The sequence below is a fragment of the Choloepus didactylus genome, chromosome 18 (assembly GCF_015220235.1).
Source record: "Choloepus didactylus isolate mChoDid1 chromosome 18, mChoDid1.pri, whole genome shotgun sequence".
Classification (NCBI taxonomy): Eukaryota; Metazoa; Chordata; class Mammalia; order Pilosa; family Megalonychidae; genus Choloepus; species Choloepus didactylus.
The window spans coordinates 9,172,808-9,193,271 of NC_051324.1; the positions used below are offsets into that span (position 1 = coordinate 9,172,808).

The window sequence follows — 20,464 nt, forward strand, 5'->3', positions numbered from 1 at the left end:
TAAGAGTGGAATTTCTTTTATGGTGTGAAAATAGGGTTAACTTTATTAGAACTGACAAACACTTCTGCAATGCCCTTTGTCCTACATCCTTCCCAACAATTAGTATTGTTAGTCTTTAATTTTAGCATTCTAGTGGGCATGAAGTGGTATCTTACTGTGGTTTAAATTTGCATTTCCCTAATGACTCATGTTGTTGAGCTCCTTTTCTTGTACTTATTGGCTCTTTGTATATCTTCTTTTGTAAAACATCTGTTCACATCTTTTGCCTATTTTTAAATTAGGTTCTTTGTCTTTTATTACTGTGACCACATAGGAGTTCTGTATATATCCTGAATACAAATACTTTGTCAGATATATGTCTTGCAAGTATTTATTACCAGTCTGTGGCTTATTTAATTTTTCTAATGGTGTCTGTGGATGAACTGAACTTTTTCATTTCTATGAAGTTCAAATAATCTTTTTTTTTTTTTTAATTTTGAGAAAGCTTTTTTGTGTCCTGTCTACAAAATTTTTGCCTACCCCAGGGTCATGAAGATTTTCTCCTATTTTTTGTTTTCTTCTAAGCTTTGCAGTTCAGATTTTTACAGTTAGGTCTGTCCTCTCAAAATTCCTTTGTGTGTCATCCCAAAGTAATTTGGACAGAGAATAAAAATATACATGCAGGGCCCCCTTGAGGAGCTGGGGGTGAATGTGGAAGTGTTGGACTGCCTCACTGGCCTGATGCTGGTGTTCTCACAAACACTGAGGACTGGCGGTTTGATGTGCTGAGCCCTCTAATGTGGGACTTGCCCTTATGAAGCTCCTTACTGCAGAGGAGAGGCTAAACCTGCATATAATGGTGCCTAAGAGTCTCCCCCTGAGTGCCTCTTTGTTGCTCAGATGTGGCTCTCTCTCTCTCTCTAACTGAGCCACCTCGGCAGGTGAACTCACTGCCCTCCCCCCTATGTGGGACCTGACTCCCAGGGGTGTAAATCTCCCTGGCAGTGCAGGATATGACTCCCGGGGATGAATCTGGACCCAGCATCATGGGATTGAGAACATCTTCTTGACCAAAAGGGGGATGCAAAATGAAATGAAATAAGGCTTCAGTGGCTGAGAGATTCCAAATGGAGTCAAGAGGTCACTCTGGTGGACATTCTTACGCACTATATAGATGACACTTTTGAGGATTTAATGTATTGGAATAGCTAGAAGTAAATACCTGAAACTATCAAACTCCAACCCAGTAGCCTGGACTCAAGGCGATTGTCTAACAATGTAGATTACAAGGGGTGAGAGTGTGATTGTGAAAACCTTGTGGATCGCACTCCCTTTCCCGTGTGTGGATGGATGAGTAGAAAAATGAGGACAAAAACTAAATGAAAAATAGGGTGGGATTGGGGAGGGGGTGATTTGGGTGTTCTTTTTAACCTTTATTTTTTATTCTTATTCTGATTCTCATGTAAGGAAAATGTTCAAAAATAGATTGAGGTGATGGATATATAACTATATGATGGTACTATGAACAGTTGATTGTACACCATGGATGATTGTATGATATGTGAATATATTTCAATAAAACCAAATTTAATTAAAAAAAAATACCTTTGTGTATGTGTGTATGGAGGGAGGAAAGAGTTGTGGTTCTCCCCACCCCATACGGATATCCAGTTCCTCTAGTATCATTTGTTGAAAAGACTTTTCGTTCCCCATTTGATTGACTCTGACTTTGTAGATGAAACTTTTGTTGAAAATTAATTGACTATACACTCACACATACGTGCATATACACAGGTCTATCTCTCTACTCTCTGTTTTGTTCCATTGATATATTTGCCTATTATGCCAATACTGCACTGTCTGGATTACTATATAATAAATCTTGAATTTTGGTAGTTTAAGACCTCCAACTTCTTTTCCTTTTCAATATTATTTTGGTTATTCTAAATCACTTGTATTTCTATGTAAATTTTAGAATTGGCTTGCCAGTTTCTTTCAGAAAGCCTGCTAGGAGTTTGATTGGGGTTGCATTGAATCCAAGATCATTTGTTTGAGGAGAATGAACAGTTATCTTTAAAATATCGAGTCTTCCAATCCACATATATGGTTAATCTCTCCACTTATTTAGGTCTTCTTTAATTTCTTCTAGCAGTGTTTTATGGTTTTCAGTGTATAGAGATTGCACATCGTTTGTTAGATTTATTTCTAAGTATATGATGTAATTTTTGGCGCTATTGTAAATGATGTTCTTACTTTCATTTTTCAGTTGTTTGTTACTTGTGTATAGAAATACATTACCTTTTAATAGTTGACTTTGTATCTGTAAACTTGTTAAATTCACTTATTAGTTCTAGTTGTTCTTTGATAGTTTCCATTGAGTTTTCTATGTATGCGGTCATGTCATTTGCAAATATAGTTTCACATCTTCTTTTCAAGTCTTTTTGCCTCTTTTTTTCTTGCAATATTGAATAGTGTAGGACTTCCAATACTTGCAATATTGGACAGAGGTTGTCAGAGCAGGTGTCCTTGCCTTGTTCCCCATCTTAGGGAAAAAGTATTCATTTTACATCAAGTGTGATGTTAACTGTAGGTTTTCATAGATGTCCTTCATCAAGTTGAGGAGGTTCCCTTTCAGTCCTATTTTGCTGAGAATTTGTGCCATGAGTTACATTTATTGAGAGGATCTCCTTTATTCTGATCATTTATTTTACATCTTTCTTCTTTTCTAACATATGCATTTAGAGCAGTAAACTTCCCTCTACTGCTTCAGTTGCATCCCACATATTTTTATGTTGGATTGTATTTTTAGTACATTTTCTGTTTTCTCTGGTGATTTCATCTTTGACTCATGGGTTCTCTAGAAGTGGTTTCCTTAATTTTTGAATACTGGGGAATTTCCAGTATTTGTTACATATGCCTTTTCATCATGATGAAAGGTTATCTCTGATAATGCTCCTGGCTTGAAGTCTGTTTTGTCTGATGATCAACGTAGCCCTGCCATCTTTCTCATGCAGTCTATGCTTTATATTTAACATGGATTTTTTTTTTGTAAAAACATATGGTTGTGTCTCCTTTTTTTTTTTTCTTCTCCTTGTATGACATTCTGTGTCTTTATTTTAAGAGTTTATTCCATTTATATTTAATGTGACTATTGGTATGGTTAGGTTTAAGTCTACTATCTAGGTATTTGTGTTCTTTTGTCCCATCTACTGTTTCTTCCTTTCCCACCTTCTTTTGGATGAATTGTGAATTCTTCATATTTAATTTTATTCCCTCTATTGTTTTTTTCTTCTGTAGTGGTACTTCTTGGTGAGTTATATATGTGTGTTTTCCTTCTTTCTTTCTTTTTTTTTTTTCTTTTTTTGCGATTGCTTTAGAGCTGTCTTGTTTAATGCACCAGCCACTAGTGACATGTGGTGATTTAAATTTTAATTAATTGAAATAAGAGAAAATAAAATATGGCCCTCACTATAGTACAGAGAATGGATTGAAAGGGTTCAAGACTAGAAATGGGAAGATTAGTTGGGACATTGTTTTAGAACCACTGACCAAATTTTGTGAGATATTAGTAACAAATTGTAGGATTGAGAGATACTGGAGGTATAGAATGAACAGGAGCAGCCACCAAATGGAGTGTCAGAAAAGAAGGGGATGGGAAACAGCAGAGTTCATTTTAAGATTTAAGCTTCAGAAAACAAAGAAAAGATGGTGCCATTCATTGAGACATGGAATATAAAGGAGGGAGTCAAATTTGGAGGGGAAGAGGTGACGGAAACTGTAGTTTGGAGACATGGGATGTCAGATGTGTGTAGGAATTACAAGGTGGAGATAAGCAGTAGACAGTTGGCTATGTGAGTCAAGAATTTTGGAGAGCTATCTAGAGCAGAAATTTTTCAGGTTTTTACTTTAAATAGTGAAGTAAAAAGTACATAAAATCACCATGGTAGTATTATAGAGTAAGAATGTACAGAACTTTGGGAATCCCAACATTTAAAAGGAAGAGGAGATTCTAAACACAGCTTCTAGATAGATGAAAGGAAAACTAGGAGTGAGTATGTCATTGAATACAAGGGAATGTAGAGTTAGGAATGAATTGTTAAATAATAGTGGAAGATTTCTAGGCAGGTGTTGTATAGATAATGTTTGAAAGATTTGACTTAGACCTGCTTTTCTAAGAAACAGCAGAGTGCTTTGAAAATTACTCAATTCCTTTATATTTTAGGCTCCATTCATTTAATGCCTTTATCATTTTAGTATTTCTTTTAGCTTGCTGTGTACCAGGCAGTCTCCTAGGAATGGGAGGTATAGAGATAAAGAAAATTGGTGACTTGTACTGGACATTGTAGCTCTAAAGGAATCACTAAAAGAGAGAAAAAGAAAGAAAAGGAAGAAGGAAGGGATGGGGAGAAGGAGGAAAATCAAAATTGAAAGAATACCTTATGCTCATTTTAAGAAATTCAAATGACCGAAAAATATAAGGAAGACAGCAAACAACCACCCAGGATCCCACCGCCTAGAAATAATCATTATTAACATTAGATTAATATCATACAGATATATTCCTATAGGTTTGTAAATATAAAAGGATGGACAGAAATAATTTTACATAATTTGGATCATACGATATATGCTATTGTAGATTATGTTAAGTGCTTAATTTAATGTATAAAAGATTAACAACAAAAAGATCGACTACACGTAAGTGATTCTTTATAAGAAATAGTAATTCCTGAAAGATCCATCTAAGGTTAAGAAAAAAATTACATATAGCATAATTGTTCTGTGAACCTATAACTTCTCTAATAAAGAAAAAAATGATTCAAGAAATTACATGTAAAATTAGGTTTGGGTGATTTTAAAGATTGTGAAGAACTGTAAGTTTCTATATGTTTTACTTTTCAACATTTTGATATGACTGCTGGGAGAGACAATGAAGTCAGTACCTTCAGTTTCTTTTCACTTTTCTTCCCCTTTCCCCGCAACCACTTCCTGATTTTTCAGTTATAATTACATTGTTGATGTTTTTAACACTTGTATACTCTTCCATATATTTGTTTATTTGTAGCTCAGTATTTAATGGATTCAGTTTTCACTATCTCTTTTTTTAGTACTGACTTTTTAAAAATAAACTTGTTATTTTAAAATAATTTCAAACATACATGATAGTTGCCAAAATGCTACAAAATCCATACAGAGAATTCCAACGAACCCCCACCCAGATACCCAGATCCACCAACTTTTAACGTTTTGCGACATCATTCTATCTGTTCCAATCAATCAGTCATCTATCTGTCTGTCTATTTTGTGAACATTTGAGAGTAGGGTGTATATGTCATGCTCCTTGAACATTTAATAACTTCATCTACCTTTCCTATGAATAAGGATATTCACTTATGTAATCACCTTAAGCATAGTTATTAAGTTCAAGAAATAACATTGATATAAAGCTCCTGGTCTATTTTCAGTTTTCTCATGTGTCTCAATAATGTTCTTTTGGGAATTTTCTCCTCCGTTATTAGATCCAGTCCAGATCACGTATTGCATTTGGTTGTTACTGTTTTTTGTTCTTTTTTTTTTGGGGGGGGGGGGGTTTCATCAACATTTTTTTTTTAATTTAATAAATTTTATTTTGAAATAAATTCTATCTTACAGGAACAGTTGTAAAAACAGTACAAACCCCATACATAGAACTCCATCATACCCCAACCCCCCTCCCCCGATACCCCGATCCATCACCTTTAACACCCTGTCACACCACCGTCTCTTTCTTTCTCTCCCTCCCTCCCTCCCTATCAATCATCCATCATCTATTGCTCTGTCCTCTGAACATATGAGAGCAAGCTGCACATATCTTTGAACAAACAATATAATTCACATATACCTTTCCCATGGACAAGAACATTCTTTTATGCAGTCTCATTAAGCGCAGCTAAGAAGTTCAAGAAATTCAACATTGATATAAAGCTTACATTCTGTATTTCCTTTTTTATTTTCTTGTGTCCCATCTGTGTCCCTTTGAGCCTCCTCTCTTCCATCCTCAAATCCCATCCAGGATTATCCTTGGCATTTAATTGTCATCTATTTAGACTGTCTTTTTTTTTTTTTTTTTCAATTGTGAAAACATATATATAGCCTAAATCTTCTCATTCCACGCCGTCCCTAGCATTCCATTAGTGGGATTAATCACATTTAGAATGTTGCAATGCTGTCACCTTCCCACCATCCATTTCTAGAAGTTTCTCTTCACCCCAAACAGAAACCCTACTCTCATTTCTTAACTCCCCATTGCCCTTTCCCCCACTTCTTGGAGCCCCTACTCTACTTTTCATCTCTATGGTCATATTCTCTGATGCTTTCTTTGTGTTTACCGTGGGGCTTAAATTTAACCTCTTAAATCTATAACAATCTTGTTTTTCTTTGATACCAACTTAACTTCCATATGACACATAAACTATGTTCCTATACTCCATCATTCCCCCACCTTAATGTAGTTCTTGTCAAAAATTACATATTTTACATTGAGTCCAAAACCACTGATTTATCATTACAGTTCACGTATTTTAGATCCTGTAGGAAGTAAATAGTGGAGTTATAAAACAACAATACAGTAGTATTGGTATTTATATTTACCATGTGATCTTTACTGGAAATCTTTATTTCTTCATGTAGTTTCAGTCAATTGTTTAGTGTCCCTTCCTTTCAGCCTGCTCAACTCCCTTTAGCATTTCTTATAGGACTGATTACTGGTGATGAAGTCCCTCAGCTTTTGATTATCCGGGAATGTTTCATCTCCCCCTCATTTTTATCCTCCAGGTGTTTGTGAATTCTCCAAGTCTCTGATGGTTATTGACTTCTATTGGTATTCCATTGTGGTCAGAGAATGTGCTTTGAACAAATTCATTCATTTTTTTTTTTTTTAATTTTATTGAGGCTTGTTTTTATGTCCCAGCATGTGGTCCATTCTGGAGAAAGATCCGTGATCACTAGAGAAGAATGTGTGTCCCGGTGACCTGGGATATAATATTCTATATATGTCTGTTAAAATTCTCTACATCTCTCTCTCTCCTTTCTTTTTTTCTCTGTCAGTAGGGCTCCCTTTAGTATCTGAAGTAGGGCAGGTCTTTTATTAGCAAAGTCTCTCAGCATTTATTTGTTTGTGAGAAATTTAAGCTCTCTCTCAAATTTGAAGGAGAGTTTTGCTGGATAAAGTATTCTTGGTTGGAAATTTTTCTCTCTCAGAATTTTAAATATGTCATGCCACTGCCTCTTCGCCTCCATGGTGGCCGCTGAGTAGTTACTACTTAGTCTTATGTTGTTTCCTTCGTATGTGGTGAATTGCTTTTCTCTTGCTGCTTTCAGAAGTTGCTCCTTCTCTTCAGTATTTGAGAGTCTGATCAGAATATGTCTCAGAGTGGGTTTATTTGGATTTATTCTATTTGGAGTTCGCTGGGCATTTATGCTTTGTGTATTTATATTGTGTAGAAGTTTTGGGAAGTTTTCCCCAACAATTTCTTTGAATACTCTTTCTAGACCTTTACCCTTCTCTTCCCCTTCTGGGACACCAATGAGTCTTAAATTTGGACGTTTTATTTTATCTATCATATCCCTAAGATCCATTTTGATTTTTTTGATTTTTTTCCCCATTTTTTCTTTTGTTCTTTCATTTTCTGTTCTGTGGTCCTCAAGGAGGCTGAGTTGTTGTTCACCTTCCTTTAATCTTGTATTATGAGTATCCAGAGTCTTTTTGATTTGGCCAACAGTTTCTTTTATTTCCATAAGATCTTCTATTTTTTTATTTACTCTTGCAATATCTTCTTTATGCTCTTCTAGGGTCTTCTTTATGTCTTTTATATCCTGTGCCGTGCTCTTCTTCATGTCCTTTATATCCTGTGCCATGCTCTCATTGCCTGTCTGTAGTTCTTTGATTAATTGTGCCAAGTACTGTGTGTCTTCTGATCTTTTGATTTGGGTGTTTGGGTTCGGGTTCTCCATATCGTCTGGTTTTATCGTATGCTTTAAGATTTTCTGTTGTTTTTGGCCTCTTGGCATTTGCTTTACTTGATCTTTAATTTGTCAGAATTGCAGCTTGGTGGTGTACACTTTCTCTAACTAACCAGCAGATGGCGTCCGTGAGTCACCTATTCCCCTCAAGTCAGTTCTCCCCAACTTTGTGGTGTGTGGGGATCTGATTCTTGTGGGGTCCAATTGGTGCGCTTAATTTGGGTGTGATGTCAGTGCTGTCCGCCCTGAATGAGGGGCATGTGTCTGAGCAGTTAGGGAGGAAGGGCAGCTTTAATAATCAAACCTCCCAGGTGTTCCTGGAAATTGGCATAGGTTCCCTGGGATTTCTGAGTGGTTCCCCCTTCTCTGCTGTGCTCTTCCAGGGCCTCTGCTGAGGGAGGGAGGGCCGTGCCACGTCACAAGTGTGTGCCGGCCTCCAGGGAAGCCCTGGGATGCTGGGCTGTGCAGGAGCATTCCCAGCCCGCTTCAAAGATGGTTGAATAGGACACATTAACTTCCCCCTTTCCACACAGCTCCCCCCTCCCAGCTCCGGGACAATCAGCCGTGGGTGTATTAAAGGCCACTGTCCACGGCCGATATTGTGGCTTGTGAGTGGTGCTGCAGGAAAGACTCCCTGTCACGCTGGGTTTCTTGGCTCGGCTCTACCTGTAGGTTTGGCCCCAGGCAGGGGTGCCCCCGCCCGCTGGGGAGATGGCTGCAAGTCGTGTGTTCTTTTTCTCTTTTTGGCTCCCCTTTGCTCCCCTGGGCCCAAGACAATCAGCAGTGGGTGTGGGAAGGGGTATCCTCCACGCCAGACACCGGGGCGTTAGCCCAGCCCGCTCCTGTCGTATCTGCAGCTGCTCCCGGGCTTCTTTTTTTTTTTTTTAAAGAACTAGTCCATCTCCAAACGCCAACCCACCGTTTCCCCACACCGCAGTGTGGCCAAGGGACTCTCAGCCAACTCACTCACTCGTTTCAGAATGACTCCTGGTTTCACCAAATGCACGTTCCCTGTGGATTTAGCAGACCTTGTCTGGCTGGTGCTACTCTGGAAGTGGTGTTCTGGGTCACTTTCTGGTTTTTATCTAGTATTTTTCACGGAGGTGTTTTTTTGCCCTGTCTCACCTAGCTGCCATCTTAAGTTCTCCTGTTATTGTCTTTTTAGTCTCTCTCTCTCTTTTTTTAATTGCAGAAACAGATATTCAGTATGAACTTTCCCATCTCAACCACTCCCAAGCATACAGTTCAGTGGGATTAATCAGATTCACCTTGTTGCACTTCCCTCACTACCATCATTACCAGATTTTTCCCATCACCCCAAACAGAAGCCCTGCACCCTAATTCCCTTACCCTTCCCACCCCACCCCTGGTAGCCCTAGTGTTCTCCTTGCTGCCTCTGTGGATTTGTGTATTTTAGCCATTTCATAAAAGTGGAGTCATACAATATCTTTCTCTTTGCTGTCATCTCTTCTCAGGGACTCTGGCTTCTCCATTCAAGAGTTCGTTAATTTTTATTCATCTCTTGCTTGGCTCGAGTTCATCATCAGATGTTTTCTCATAAAGGGCCCAGCTAATCCCTGAAGTCTCCTGTACTTACCGTCTGTGGCCTTTTTACCCAAAGGACAACTTGGCTGGGCAGAAATTCATTGGGTCTGGCTTTCTTTCCCCTAGAACCTGGGGACATTTCTTCTCCATCTCCTGGAATTGCGTTAAAGCAGTTTTTTTTCCCCCTTTCTTTTGAATGAGAATTGCAATTTCCAAAGAATATATGTGAGTGCTTTCCCTTTTCCCTCACTGCACTTGAAAGAATTATTACTAGGAAGAACTATCACACTGCATTACTTTGATGTGAACCAGGGTATTTTTTGGAGTAATAATCACACATCTCTCTTCTTTTCTAGAGATAATTGACGACCTGGCCAACCTGGTGGAGAATACAGATGAAAAACTCCGCACTGAAACCAGACGTGTGAATGTGGTGGACAGAAAGTCAACGTCTTGCGGTAAGAGACATCCAGTTATGGTTCTTCCTCTCTGATCACTGTGGATTTACTCCGCTTTGAGTTTCTCACATTTGTCTAATTACTGCCGGGATTTGGTTGTTCTTCTAATATAGGCAGAACCATAAGATGAAGCACTGAAATTGCTAAAGGATGCTTAAGTCTTGTTAAAATGAAGTGAATGGTTTTGGGTTCAGAGGGAATATAATGCATTAATTTTTTTTTTAATTTAAAATAAGGAACTTAATGTATGTTTATAGAGAATAATAGTTTGGGAAATTGTACAGCGTTATCCAGGTTGGTGGCACTGGAATTTGCAGGTTTTAAAAGTGATCTCTTGTTTTTGTACCTTTTTTCAATCACAATTTCATTGTTGAAACCCAAACTGCAGAGTAATTAAGAGCACAGGTCCTGAAGTCCAACAGGGTTCAAATCCTATGTTTAGAAATCCTACCTCTATCAAGCCACATTACCTCTGGATACCTCATATGTAAAATAGGGTTCTTATGCCAAGATTATATTGGAATACTTGCTTAAAATACTGATTCTCAGCTTCTCCTCTAAAGATTCTGATTGAGCAGGTCTAGGTAAAATTCAAGTGTATTCATTACTTAACACGTACACCAAGCAGTTCTGATACTAGTTATTCTGCAGAAATTCTGATACAGGGTTTTTGCAAGTTTTAAATTATATATTGCCTGTGCCTAGTGCCTTACAGAAAGCTGAGTGATAATAAATGGTGATGACTGTAATAGTGATCGCAGTGATTATTTGATGCTTTGTCTTACAAAGATGTGCCAAGTTTATAAAGCCAATATCTTTTTTTTTTTAACTTTTTTCCCTTTAATTAGAGAGGTTGTAGTTTACAAAAAAATCTTGCATACAACACACAGTTCCTGCCTACCACCCTCTTATTAACACTTTGCATTAGTGTGGTACATTTGTTACAATTCACTGCTTACAAAGTGAAAGAACTTTTTTATCATTGTACTATCAGCTACAGGCCATCATTTACAATAGTGTTCGCTGTTTGTGTTGTACAGTCCTATGGGGTTTTAAAAATTTTTGTTATAGAACATATATACAACCTATAATTTCCCCTTTAACCACATTCAAATATATAATTCAGTGTAAAGTCATTATCTTTATTAAACATTGAAATATAATAGGAATAAAAAAACTAGCGATCTGAGCACATGCTTTGCCTAACATTTTTCTCGTTTAATATGAAAAATATAATGGTTCCCCTGAACTACTGCATTTTGAGCAGGGACCTCTGCACAAGGGACATCGGAGCAGTGCGGCCTGAGAAGCATCGCCTTCCCTGCCTGTGCTCACTGGTTTAGAAGGAAGTCTAGGACAGGGGGCGAGAGGGCCAGGTGGACGCCAGCCCCAGAAGCTTGGAGGAGGTGGATCTCTGAGGATCCACTGGCTTCCCTTTTTTATCACCTGTTCTGTTCCCCACACACCCCCACCCCCAGCGGTTCTCATCCATCATATTTCAGCCCACCCTATGGATCTGTTCCCACGGCACATGCCTATCCAGCTTCCTGCCAGGAGCAAAGCTGCTTGGTTTTGCTCCCCCAGTCTTCTCACATCACTTCTGTCTGCAGGCATTCTGTCTCCACACTAGATCTTGAAGTCTTAGAGAGAGAGACATGTAGGCTCACTGCCCCCACTTTGTCTCTTATTATCTTTCATTGTTGTGTAAACTTAATCCTGCTAAGCCTTAGTTTCCTCAGCTGTAAAATGGTGGATGGCCTGCTTGTCAGAATTAAATTGGGTAAAATATGTAATGTGTCCAGCACTGGCCGTCTTCCCTGGCTTTCCATATTTTACATGGAGAGGCGTTAGAGTGAAGTAGGCGAGAGCTCTAGACCCTGAGCTCACATCCCAGCTCCACCACTCCCCAGGTGTGTGATCTCAGTCAAGCCACTGAACTCCCCACTGCCTCAGTTTCCTCATCTCTGACATGAGGAATGAGTTAAGAAATGTCATTGTAAGCAGTGAGCAAGTATTAGCTATTACTGTTAGATGTCAAAATAGAGAGAGTCTTCACTGTTAAGTGACACTTTTCCTGGGTTTTTTTTTTTTTTTTTTTTTTTAAATGTGCTAAGCAATCATGTTGCTTTTACTTTAGAATGAACATTTTTATCAACTGGTCAGAAATTTTTTATATTTGCAACATAGTGTTCCTCAGCACGTATCATTCATGAAGTCATGCAGAATAAGAAGTTTCTTGTACCACTGCCAATTTTTTCTTTTATGATGTTAGCTAGTGTCAGTATTTATGACCAGAAATGTCCATAAAATCTCTGAGCTGGACTATAAAGTATTTGTTCTTTAAAAAAAAAAAAAGAAGAAATTTTGAGACTCCCAGAATTATTAAAATACATATTTTCAAAACTTGTTCTGTATCTTAAAAATATGTTCACTATAAATGTGTCTCATGCTCCATTTATATTTAATTTGTGCATATATTATTAGTAACAGTTATTTGCAACAATTTCAGAAGGGAGAAGTGCAACAGTATTAAATAAATTCCTTTATTCTTTTAATGGAAATACTTTAGAGAGAATTTTTTCTCTTATCCCTTCTGCTCTTTTTTCTAATATTTAGTGAAGAGTTCCATCATTATTGTAGCTAAAAAGCCAAATAACAATCCTTATATCATTTCTGATGCCCAATACCTGGAAGGGAAAATCACTTGAATTTTTACTTTTTAAAGGGATATTTGCAATCACACATGCATTTATTGACATGCAGTGCTAGTTTTTGCCAACTGATGTCAGTTTAGGAGGTGACATCTAAAGCTCTAGAGAGGTCAGACTTGTATTTGTGACACTCAGCAGTTTCCTTCTAAGTATTTAGCTGATCAGTATTAAGCCTCTGAACACGGGCACACTGTGGAATTTACTGAGTAGGTCCAGAAGCCCTTGGCAAAATTACACTGACCTTTTGTTTTGCTTCCAGCTTCTAAACTCTCAAGTGCTTTCCAATAGTCTCTTTCTTTATCCAATAAAGCCCATTTTCAGGCAAGAGTCAGGGACTTTGACAGCCTGAGAGGAGCAGCTGGGGGGTGGGGGTGGAGGTGAATGGGTTATGGCCCCGGCCTCAGCCAAATTGGAAAGTGTAATGGGAGACCCTTCCCACATTAAGCTGGGACCCCAAAGAGCTCATGGGGATTGTGGAGAAGCAGCCTTGGCATGAATAGAATAGGAGAAGAAAAAGTAAAGGAAAAAATTACAGTTCCTGACAAGTTGTGTTACCGATCCTGGGTGTGTACACTCGGGGTGAGCCAGGAAACCTCACACCCTGGTTTGAGGCAGAGTTGACTTCAGTTTGAGGCAGACTCACCTGTTACAGCCCCAGGTGCCTAGAAGAAAACAAGTGAAATGACTCTCTAGAGGAAGGTATATTTAGCCTAGGTCTCTAGGATCAACCAGACATAATTTAAGGGCAATGACCAGCACACAGTCAAGGATAACCCAGCACACATGGAAATACAGCAGCGTGAGCAAGGATCAGCAGGCTGTGGAAACCAATCTGTACAGACTTGTAGTGTTAGATTATATGGATTATAAAATCAATTAAGCTTGTTATGTATAAAGAAATAAACAAACTCTAAAGTATCTTCAAAAAACAGTAAACTAGAAAAAGTAACATAGCAAATTTGAAAAAGGACCAAATAAGACTTCAAGAAAAAAAAACAACCAACAACAACAACAAACATTGGCATTCAAAATCCAATGGATGCATTTGATAGCAGGAGAGTCAGAAAAAATTAAACCATGTTCCCTTTCCGTAAATGCTAACATTTAGAAGAGGATATCCAAATGCCACGGAAGTTAAATTAAGACCTTAAATAAGAAAGACATTTGGAGGGTAGGACGCTGGTCCAGGAGCCTCAAGATATTACAGAGTTAATCACCTGCTCTGCTCCAGTGCAAGTCCAGACTGATGGTTATATACACATACATGAAACCACAAGCAAGGTGTGTGTCAACTAGTTGTTGGGTTGGGAACCAAGCAGCTCATTCGAGTGTAACTCAGTTACTGTTCACATGGCACCCCATGGCTGCAAAAGAGAACCTAAGGGAGCTGGCCACCTGCATGTCATTATCTTACCCAGAGGAGTGCAAATATAAGTTGTGAACCATGAAATGGCTTGTTTTCCTCCCCTCAGCGTACCTTCCTTGATGGTCCGATATATCTGTAATAGACGCTTTAGCAGTGAGGAAATTTCTAGTTACAAATACAGAGCAAATTGCAAAGGGGCCACACAGAAGAAGGCCCGATGATGAATTTGTTTATTCAGTTGTTAACAAAGGATTCAAGCGCCTCTTTGTGAACCTTTTGCTGAGTAGCCTGTGCTTTAAACATTTTACGGAGATTCTTTGTGTGTGTGTGTGTGTGTGTGTGTGTTTGTGTGTGTGTGTGTTTCCCCTTTTTCCCCTTTCCTTCAACCCCAATGACAGCATCAGGTAGAAAAAGATAAGTTTTTTTCCAGTTCCTAAATGTAAATTAGGCTGATATTTTTCCACTGATACCTATATGTATTCTCAGGTCTGTTACTTGCATGAAGGACATTTACATAAAAGCAGGTTCTTTGTAATTGCCGTTTAAATATTCAGTGTGCCTCGTTCTCATTGGAATTCACAATAGAGCCTGTCTGAGTCTGTCAGAGGGAGCCAATTGTGAAAGCCCAGACAAAGAATTCTCAATGACTGGGGCTGAGGGACAGGATAGCCTCTCAGCATATTGACCATTACGTAGTGTTGTCCAAGCACAATTATTGTGATTTTAGCAGTGTTTCCGTTTTCAGGGATGTGGTTAGAAATAAGCCTCGCTGACGCGGCATTAACACTCCTCAGCTCAGCACCCTTGGGTCTGCCTTTCAGCTCATCTGAACACTGTCTTCTTAGGGGGTAGAGGTGGTGGTTACTGGTGGACATGGAGCCGGGCAGACCTGGTCACAATTTGGGCTCCACCACTTGGGTGACTTGGAGAGCGACTTGCTCTAAGTCTCAGTTGCCTTCTCTTTAAGCTGAGGATAGCAGTTCCCAGTATACATGGTTATTTTGTGGATTAATTGAAAATGTAGGTAGCATGGTGAGTGGTGCTAGTGACTCCTCGCTGAGAGTCAGCTCTGTTACAAGGAAAGCCTCAGAGGCTCTTAACTCTAAACCACAGGAAGGGCCTTCAGGGAGAACAGTGATGAATTAAGTGAATTAGGCAGAGATTTTCTGAAGTTCAGAGCTAGCACCCTCAATTGATTAGAAATGGAATGCTTTTGTTTTGTTGTGTTTTTTTTTCTCAAATAAACTCAAATTTAGAATTTTGGGGGTGAAGCTGTTATCAGTCCTGAAATCAGGAGATGTCCTCTCTAGTGCATGTGCGGTGGTGATGACTCTACCTTCCCTTATATAGTGCTAAACATACTTTTTCTTATGTTAAGCTCTTTTGCAACCTAGGTAAGAAACTGGGTTCCAAGTTGTCTGCATTTTAGGCAGAGGGAAATGCAGGTTTGAAGAAGGCACTAAGGTAGAAAACGAGAACTGGGGTTAAGGGTGCCTGTTAGAGAGGCAGCAGATGAAGCTGGCCAGGTGGGCTGGGACCAGCTCCTGAAGAAGCTGGAGATGCTGATTAAGTCTCCCTTTGTCTTTTGACTTTTATTCCTCTTCCCCTTCTCTTATTGAGGGGCAGTGCTTAGGTCTCAGTCCTCTGCTCTCTGTTTCTTGATACATTTTCTTTACACCACTTAATCTTCCCTCTTGGATGGCTTCATCTGTTCCCTCTGTGTGGACAGCCAACAGTTCTGCATCTCAAAGCCTGATCCTCAGGGTCTCTGTCTTCACCTGCCAATCAGTGTCCCCTGACAGCCCTCCAGCATCCCCTTAGTCTCGACATTTTCTTTGCTAGACTCGATATCATTATCCCAAAATAAGCTTCCTCTTCCACGCTTCCTGTTTTTTCAGGCTCAAAACTCCCTTCATCCCTTCAGATGCCTTCACGAATGAAGTGGGCAAGTGTGGATTATCTCTGGTGGCAAACTAGAGGGGAAACAGCAGATTTTTGCTAAGTAGGAATACAAGCCTAGAAATGCCAGGTCATCTGCTTTGTTTTGCTTTGTTGTTGTTGTTGTTGTTTTTTAAGAGAAGCCTGAAATCTGAATCTTAAGGTTAAATCTCCCAATATTTTAGTGTTGCCAGTAAATTCGTATTTTAAAAATGTCACATAGGATGATAAAACATGTCTGCACTGAACTACTTCGGGACTTCTTTTCACTTCTACCCAGTCAGCCCCAAGGCCTGTTCCAGCTCTGAAATCTCTTGCTTCCTTCCTTTCTTTCTGTTCTCACCATCCTATTTCTGGTCCTTAGCACCTTGATGTAGCCACTAAAAATGATAAAAGAAAAGGTCTATTGGTACAGAAAATATGCACGATTGTGACTTTGATCATATTTTTATAAACCTGCCCCCCATCTTATGGTTTTAGTATATTGATGGAGCAAACACTCAGTCAGCTATCAGTATTACAGGGATAAATAAGATGGATCCTTCTCCTGTAAGTTTCTCTTTATTCTTAAACATGCCCGTTCCAATTGATTTAAAACTATTTCCACCCCTCTAGACATATCTAGAGTGTTTCGGAAAAGTGGCTTTTCTCCATCCTGGAGGTAATAGGCTCCAAGCAGTGCAGCTATATGGTTAAAACTCTCAGGAGACCTGCTTCTGTAGTCCAGGAAGATACTGTCTCACTCAGATGAACATACTGAAATCGCTTGATATTCACACTCCTTTTGGGAGCTAAAATGTGCAGCTCACAGACCTCCCCTTCTCTTGGCACCTTCAACTATTCACTCACCCCTGTGCCTCATGGTTGCTTGTGAAGATTGTATCATGCACATGGGTTTGTGGTTCGAATGCCTTTTATATGCTACCCCATCACTGCTGTCTGCTGTGATTTTGAGTTTCTACTGTGGAAAAGCGTATTTTTCTGCTAACAGCTTTTATTTGGGGCAAAATAGGAGTAGTAAGTTCAAATGTTGATGCTTCAGCTTAATCCAGGCAAAATGAAGCATTCGAGAGAAGCACAAAATTGGAAAACCTTATTTAATAGAAGATGACTGATAGGGGCTGACAGCCTTAGACTTACCACCGTGACCCCGCAGGGACCACCCTGCTCCTCGTAATCTGTTCCGAGCCAGTGGGTTTTGCTATCATCAAGAGGTCAGAGATGATTACAAAGTAGAATCACTTTCTGATTACTGTTTTGCTCTGTGTGGTTTGGCAATATAAGGTGTGATTTCTAGGAGCGGTTTCTGTTCTTATTGGGTAATAATTACCCTGTGGGGACCTTGATTGATGATGTTACCAGTGGACGTGCGTGCGCATGCTTCCTGGTAATGTCTGCTCACCAATTAGCTCATCTGATGGGGTTTAGGAGGACCATCGGTAGTTGAAGCAGAATATGTTCTGCATACTCAAAAGCCGCTTTACCTATTTGTTGTCTACCTACTTAGCGGAGAAAGAGCACACCAACACCTGCCCCAGTGTATTTTGCCAACCCCAATCTAACCCTTCAGGAGTTAATCATCACATTCAAGTGCTTCTCATTCATATATTGATTTTATTAATTTGTAAATTGAAATGAAATGAGTAATTGGATTCTGGTTGTGACTGTAAATACCCAAGCTGGGTCAGTCTTAGGGGAGAAATCATTTTATCTCCTTTTTACAGATAGAACAAATGACTTATCCTGTGTCAGTTCTATCCAACACAGCCATTCTCTTCCCATTCTCTTGTGAGGAGCATTAGGTAACCGTCTCCACCCGCTACACACCCACACATTCACACACACACCCCACATGCACTCCACATACCCCCCAACACCGCACATACCCCCCCCCGCGCACACACAGCACACACACACACAAACCCCCCCACACAGACACATACACAGAGAAAATGGAGACACAGCTTTACTTTAATATTTACTTTAATATTTCCCAACATTGCTTAGGAGAAACAAGAACAATTTTAATGAAGTTGAATCAAACCAAAAAAAAAAAAAAAAGATTGAAGAATTTGTTGTAATATTTTTATAAATTGTAATTATTACTACATGTCTGTAGTAATTTCCAATTCTGTAAGAAGCTTCTCTGTTAACCACATTTGTTTTGTACATGAGGTGATGGTTAATTGTGTGTGTTAGTAAATACTGGCCTAGATATTGCTGTGGAGATGTTTTTGTAGATGGGATTGGCATCTATAATCAGTCGATTTTAAGTACAGCTGATGTGGGTGGGCCTCATCCAATCCATTGAAGGCCTTAAGAGCAAAGAATGAGCGTTCCAGAGAAAGGAGAAATTCTGCCTCAAGACTACACACTCTGCTTCTGTCTGAATTTCCAGCCTGACAGCATCCCTCACAAACTTTGTACTCAAGATGTCAACATCACCTCTTACCAGAATTTTCCTGCCCTACGGAATTTGGCCTGCCTAGGAATCTTGGATTGTCAATCATCACCACAACGTGAGCCAATTTCTTAAACTGTGAGTTTGAATGAAGTAGGAGGGAATGAGCAGTTTTCGGGGGTTTGTGGTATTCCACCCCCCTTGGAAATGCAGTGTTATAAGCCTTGATGTTAGCTTTTAAATAACTTGACCCCGGATGTAATTGCATTAATGAAGATTTTTATGAGCCCCAGGCATCCATTAATGGACTCCGTAGAACCTTGCCAGTATTCATTTTTTGGCTCACCTTTTCTTTCTAAGAGCCAGGCAATAATGACCGTTTTTGCTCGTTGAATGCTTGTTTAAGTCCTTGGAATAATTGATGTGGGGTTCATTTTTAAAATCACCAGTGGTTTTCTCTGCCTACAAGTCTTAACCCAGGTAAAATCCTCAGGATGAGCAGCCAAAGGAGTTTAGCATTAGACTTGGGTGTCAGCCCCTGGGGCCCAGCCCCCTCCCGGGGCAGCCCCTCAGTGTCTACTGTTCCCCACTTTCTGCTGCCTGGGAGGCCGGCCACCCATCTGGGTGCACAGACCTTCCTCGCGGGGGGTTCTCGGCTGCCTCGAGAGAGCACGTGCTTCTGAGCAGCCTCCAGACGCCCTTCCACACTGCCACTCGTGCTTGCAAAAGTCCTTCTCCCTCTTTGGGCTCTTAGAGCAGTAATTCCTTTCAAACTGACTTCTGGAGTCCCAAAAAGTCTTTTTATAAAATCTCTTGAAGATATGGATCTCAGATATTTTTTTAATTCAGTTTTATTGAGATATATTCACATACCATACAATCATCCATGGTGTACAATCAGCTGTTCACAGTACCATCATATAGTTGTGCATTCATCACCCCGATCTACTTTTGAACATTTTCCTTATACCAGAAAGAATCAGAATCAGAATAAAAAATAAAAATAAAAAAAGAACACCCAAATCATCCCCCATCCCACCCTATTTCTCATCTAGTTTTTGTCCCCATTTTTCTACTCATCCATCCATATACTGGATAAAGGGAGTGCGATCCACAAGGTTTTCACAATCACACTGTCACCCCTTGTAATCTACATTGCTATACAATCGTCTTCAAGAGTCAAGGCTACTGGGTTGGAGTTTGGTAGTTTCAGGTATTTACTTCTAACTATTCCAATACATTAAAACCTAAAAAGTGTTGTCTATATAGTGCATAAGAATGTCCACCAGAGTGACCTCTAGACTCCATTTGAAATCTCTCAGCCACTGACTCTTTATTTCTTTTCATTTCGCATCCCCCTTTTGGTCAAAATGTTCTCAATCCCACAAGTCTAGGTCCACATTCATCCCCAGGAGTCATATCCTGCATTGCCAGGGAGATTTACACCCCTGGGAGTCAGGTCCCTTGTAGGGGGAGGGCAGTGAGATCACCTGCTAAGGTGGCTTAGTTAGAGAGAGAGGCCACATCTGAGCAACAAAGAGGCACTCAGGGGGAGACCCTTTGGGCACAATTATAAGCAGATTTAGCCTCTTCTTTGCAGTAACAAGCTTCATAGAGGCCAGCCCCAAGACAGAGGACTCAGCATGTCAAGCTGTCAGTCCCCAGTGTTTGTGACAACATCAGCCACAATCCAGGTGAGGAAGTCCAACACCTCCGCATCTTCCCCCAGCTCCTCGGGGGGCCCCAAATAAATATTTTTATTCTCCACCCAGATTACTTTGGGATGTATTGCTATTTCACTCTAACCTATTCAGACCTACCATATCTCACTTCCTATTCAAAGTTCCATGTAATTGTGGTGTTTGAACAAACTGACTGTAGACATTATATTGTTTAGAAAATATTGGATCTCAGATTTTTTTATCATTCCATTATAATTCCTTACCTAGAAACACACAGACACATGGAAAGAAAACTGAAACAATTGCTTTCAAAAATGAATAAATGCTTGAAGCTCCCCGTTCCATAAAGTTACAGTAGAGTTAGAATAATACAATTTCTAAAT

General features: G+C 39.6%; 1 protein-coding gene across 5 annotated transcripts in view; it reads left to right on the top strand.

Moving 5' to 3' along the window:
• The window catches only part of STX8 (syntaxin 8), a 295,182-nt gene that overhangs the window by 182,652 nt on the left and 92,066 nt on the right, over nucleotides 1-20,464 (top strand). For all 5 annotated transcript variants that reach the window (XM_037807925.1, XM_037807923.1, XM_037807921.1 and 2 more), the window contains one exon: nucleotides 9,882-9,983. In XM_037807925.1, coding sequence (XP_037663853.1) covers nucleotides 9,882-9,983 — 102 coding nt within the window. The remainder of the gene's footprint in view (nucleotides 1-9,881; nucleotides 9,984-20,464) is intronic.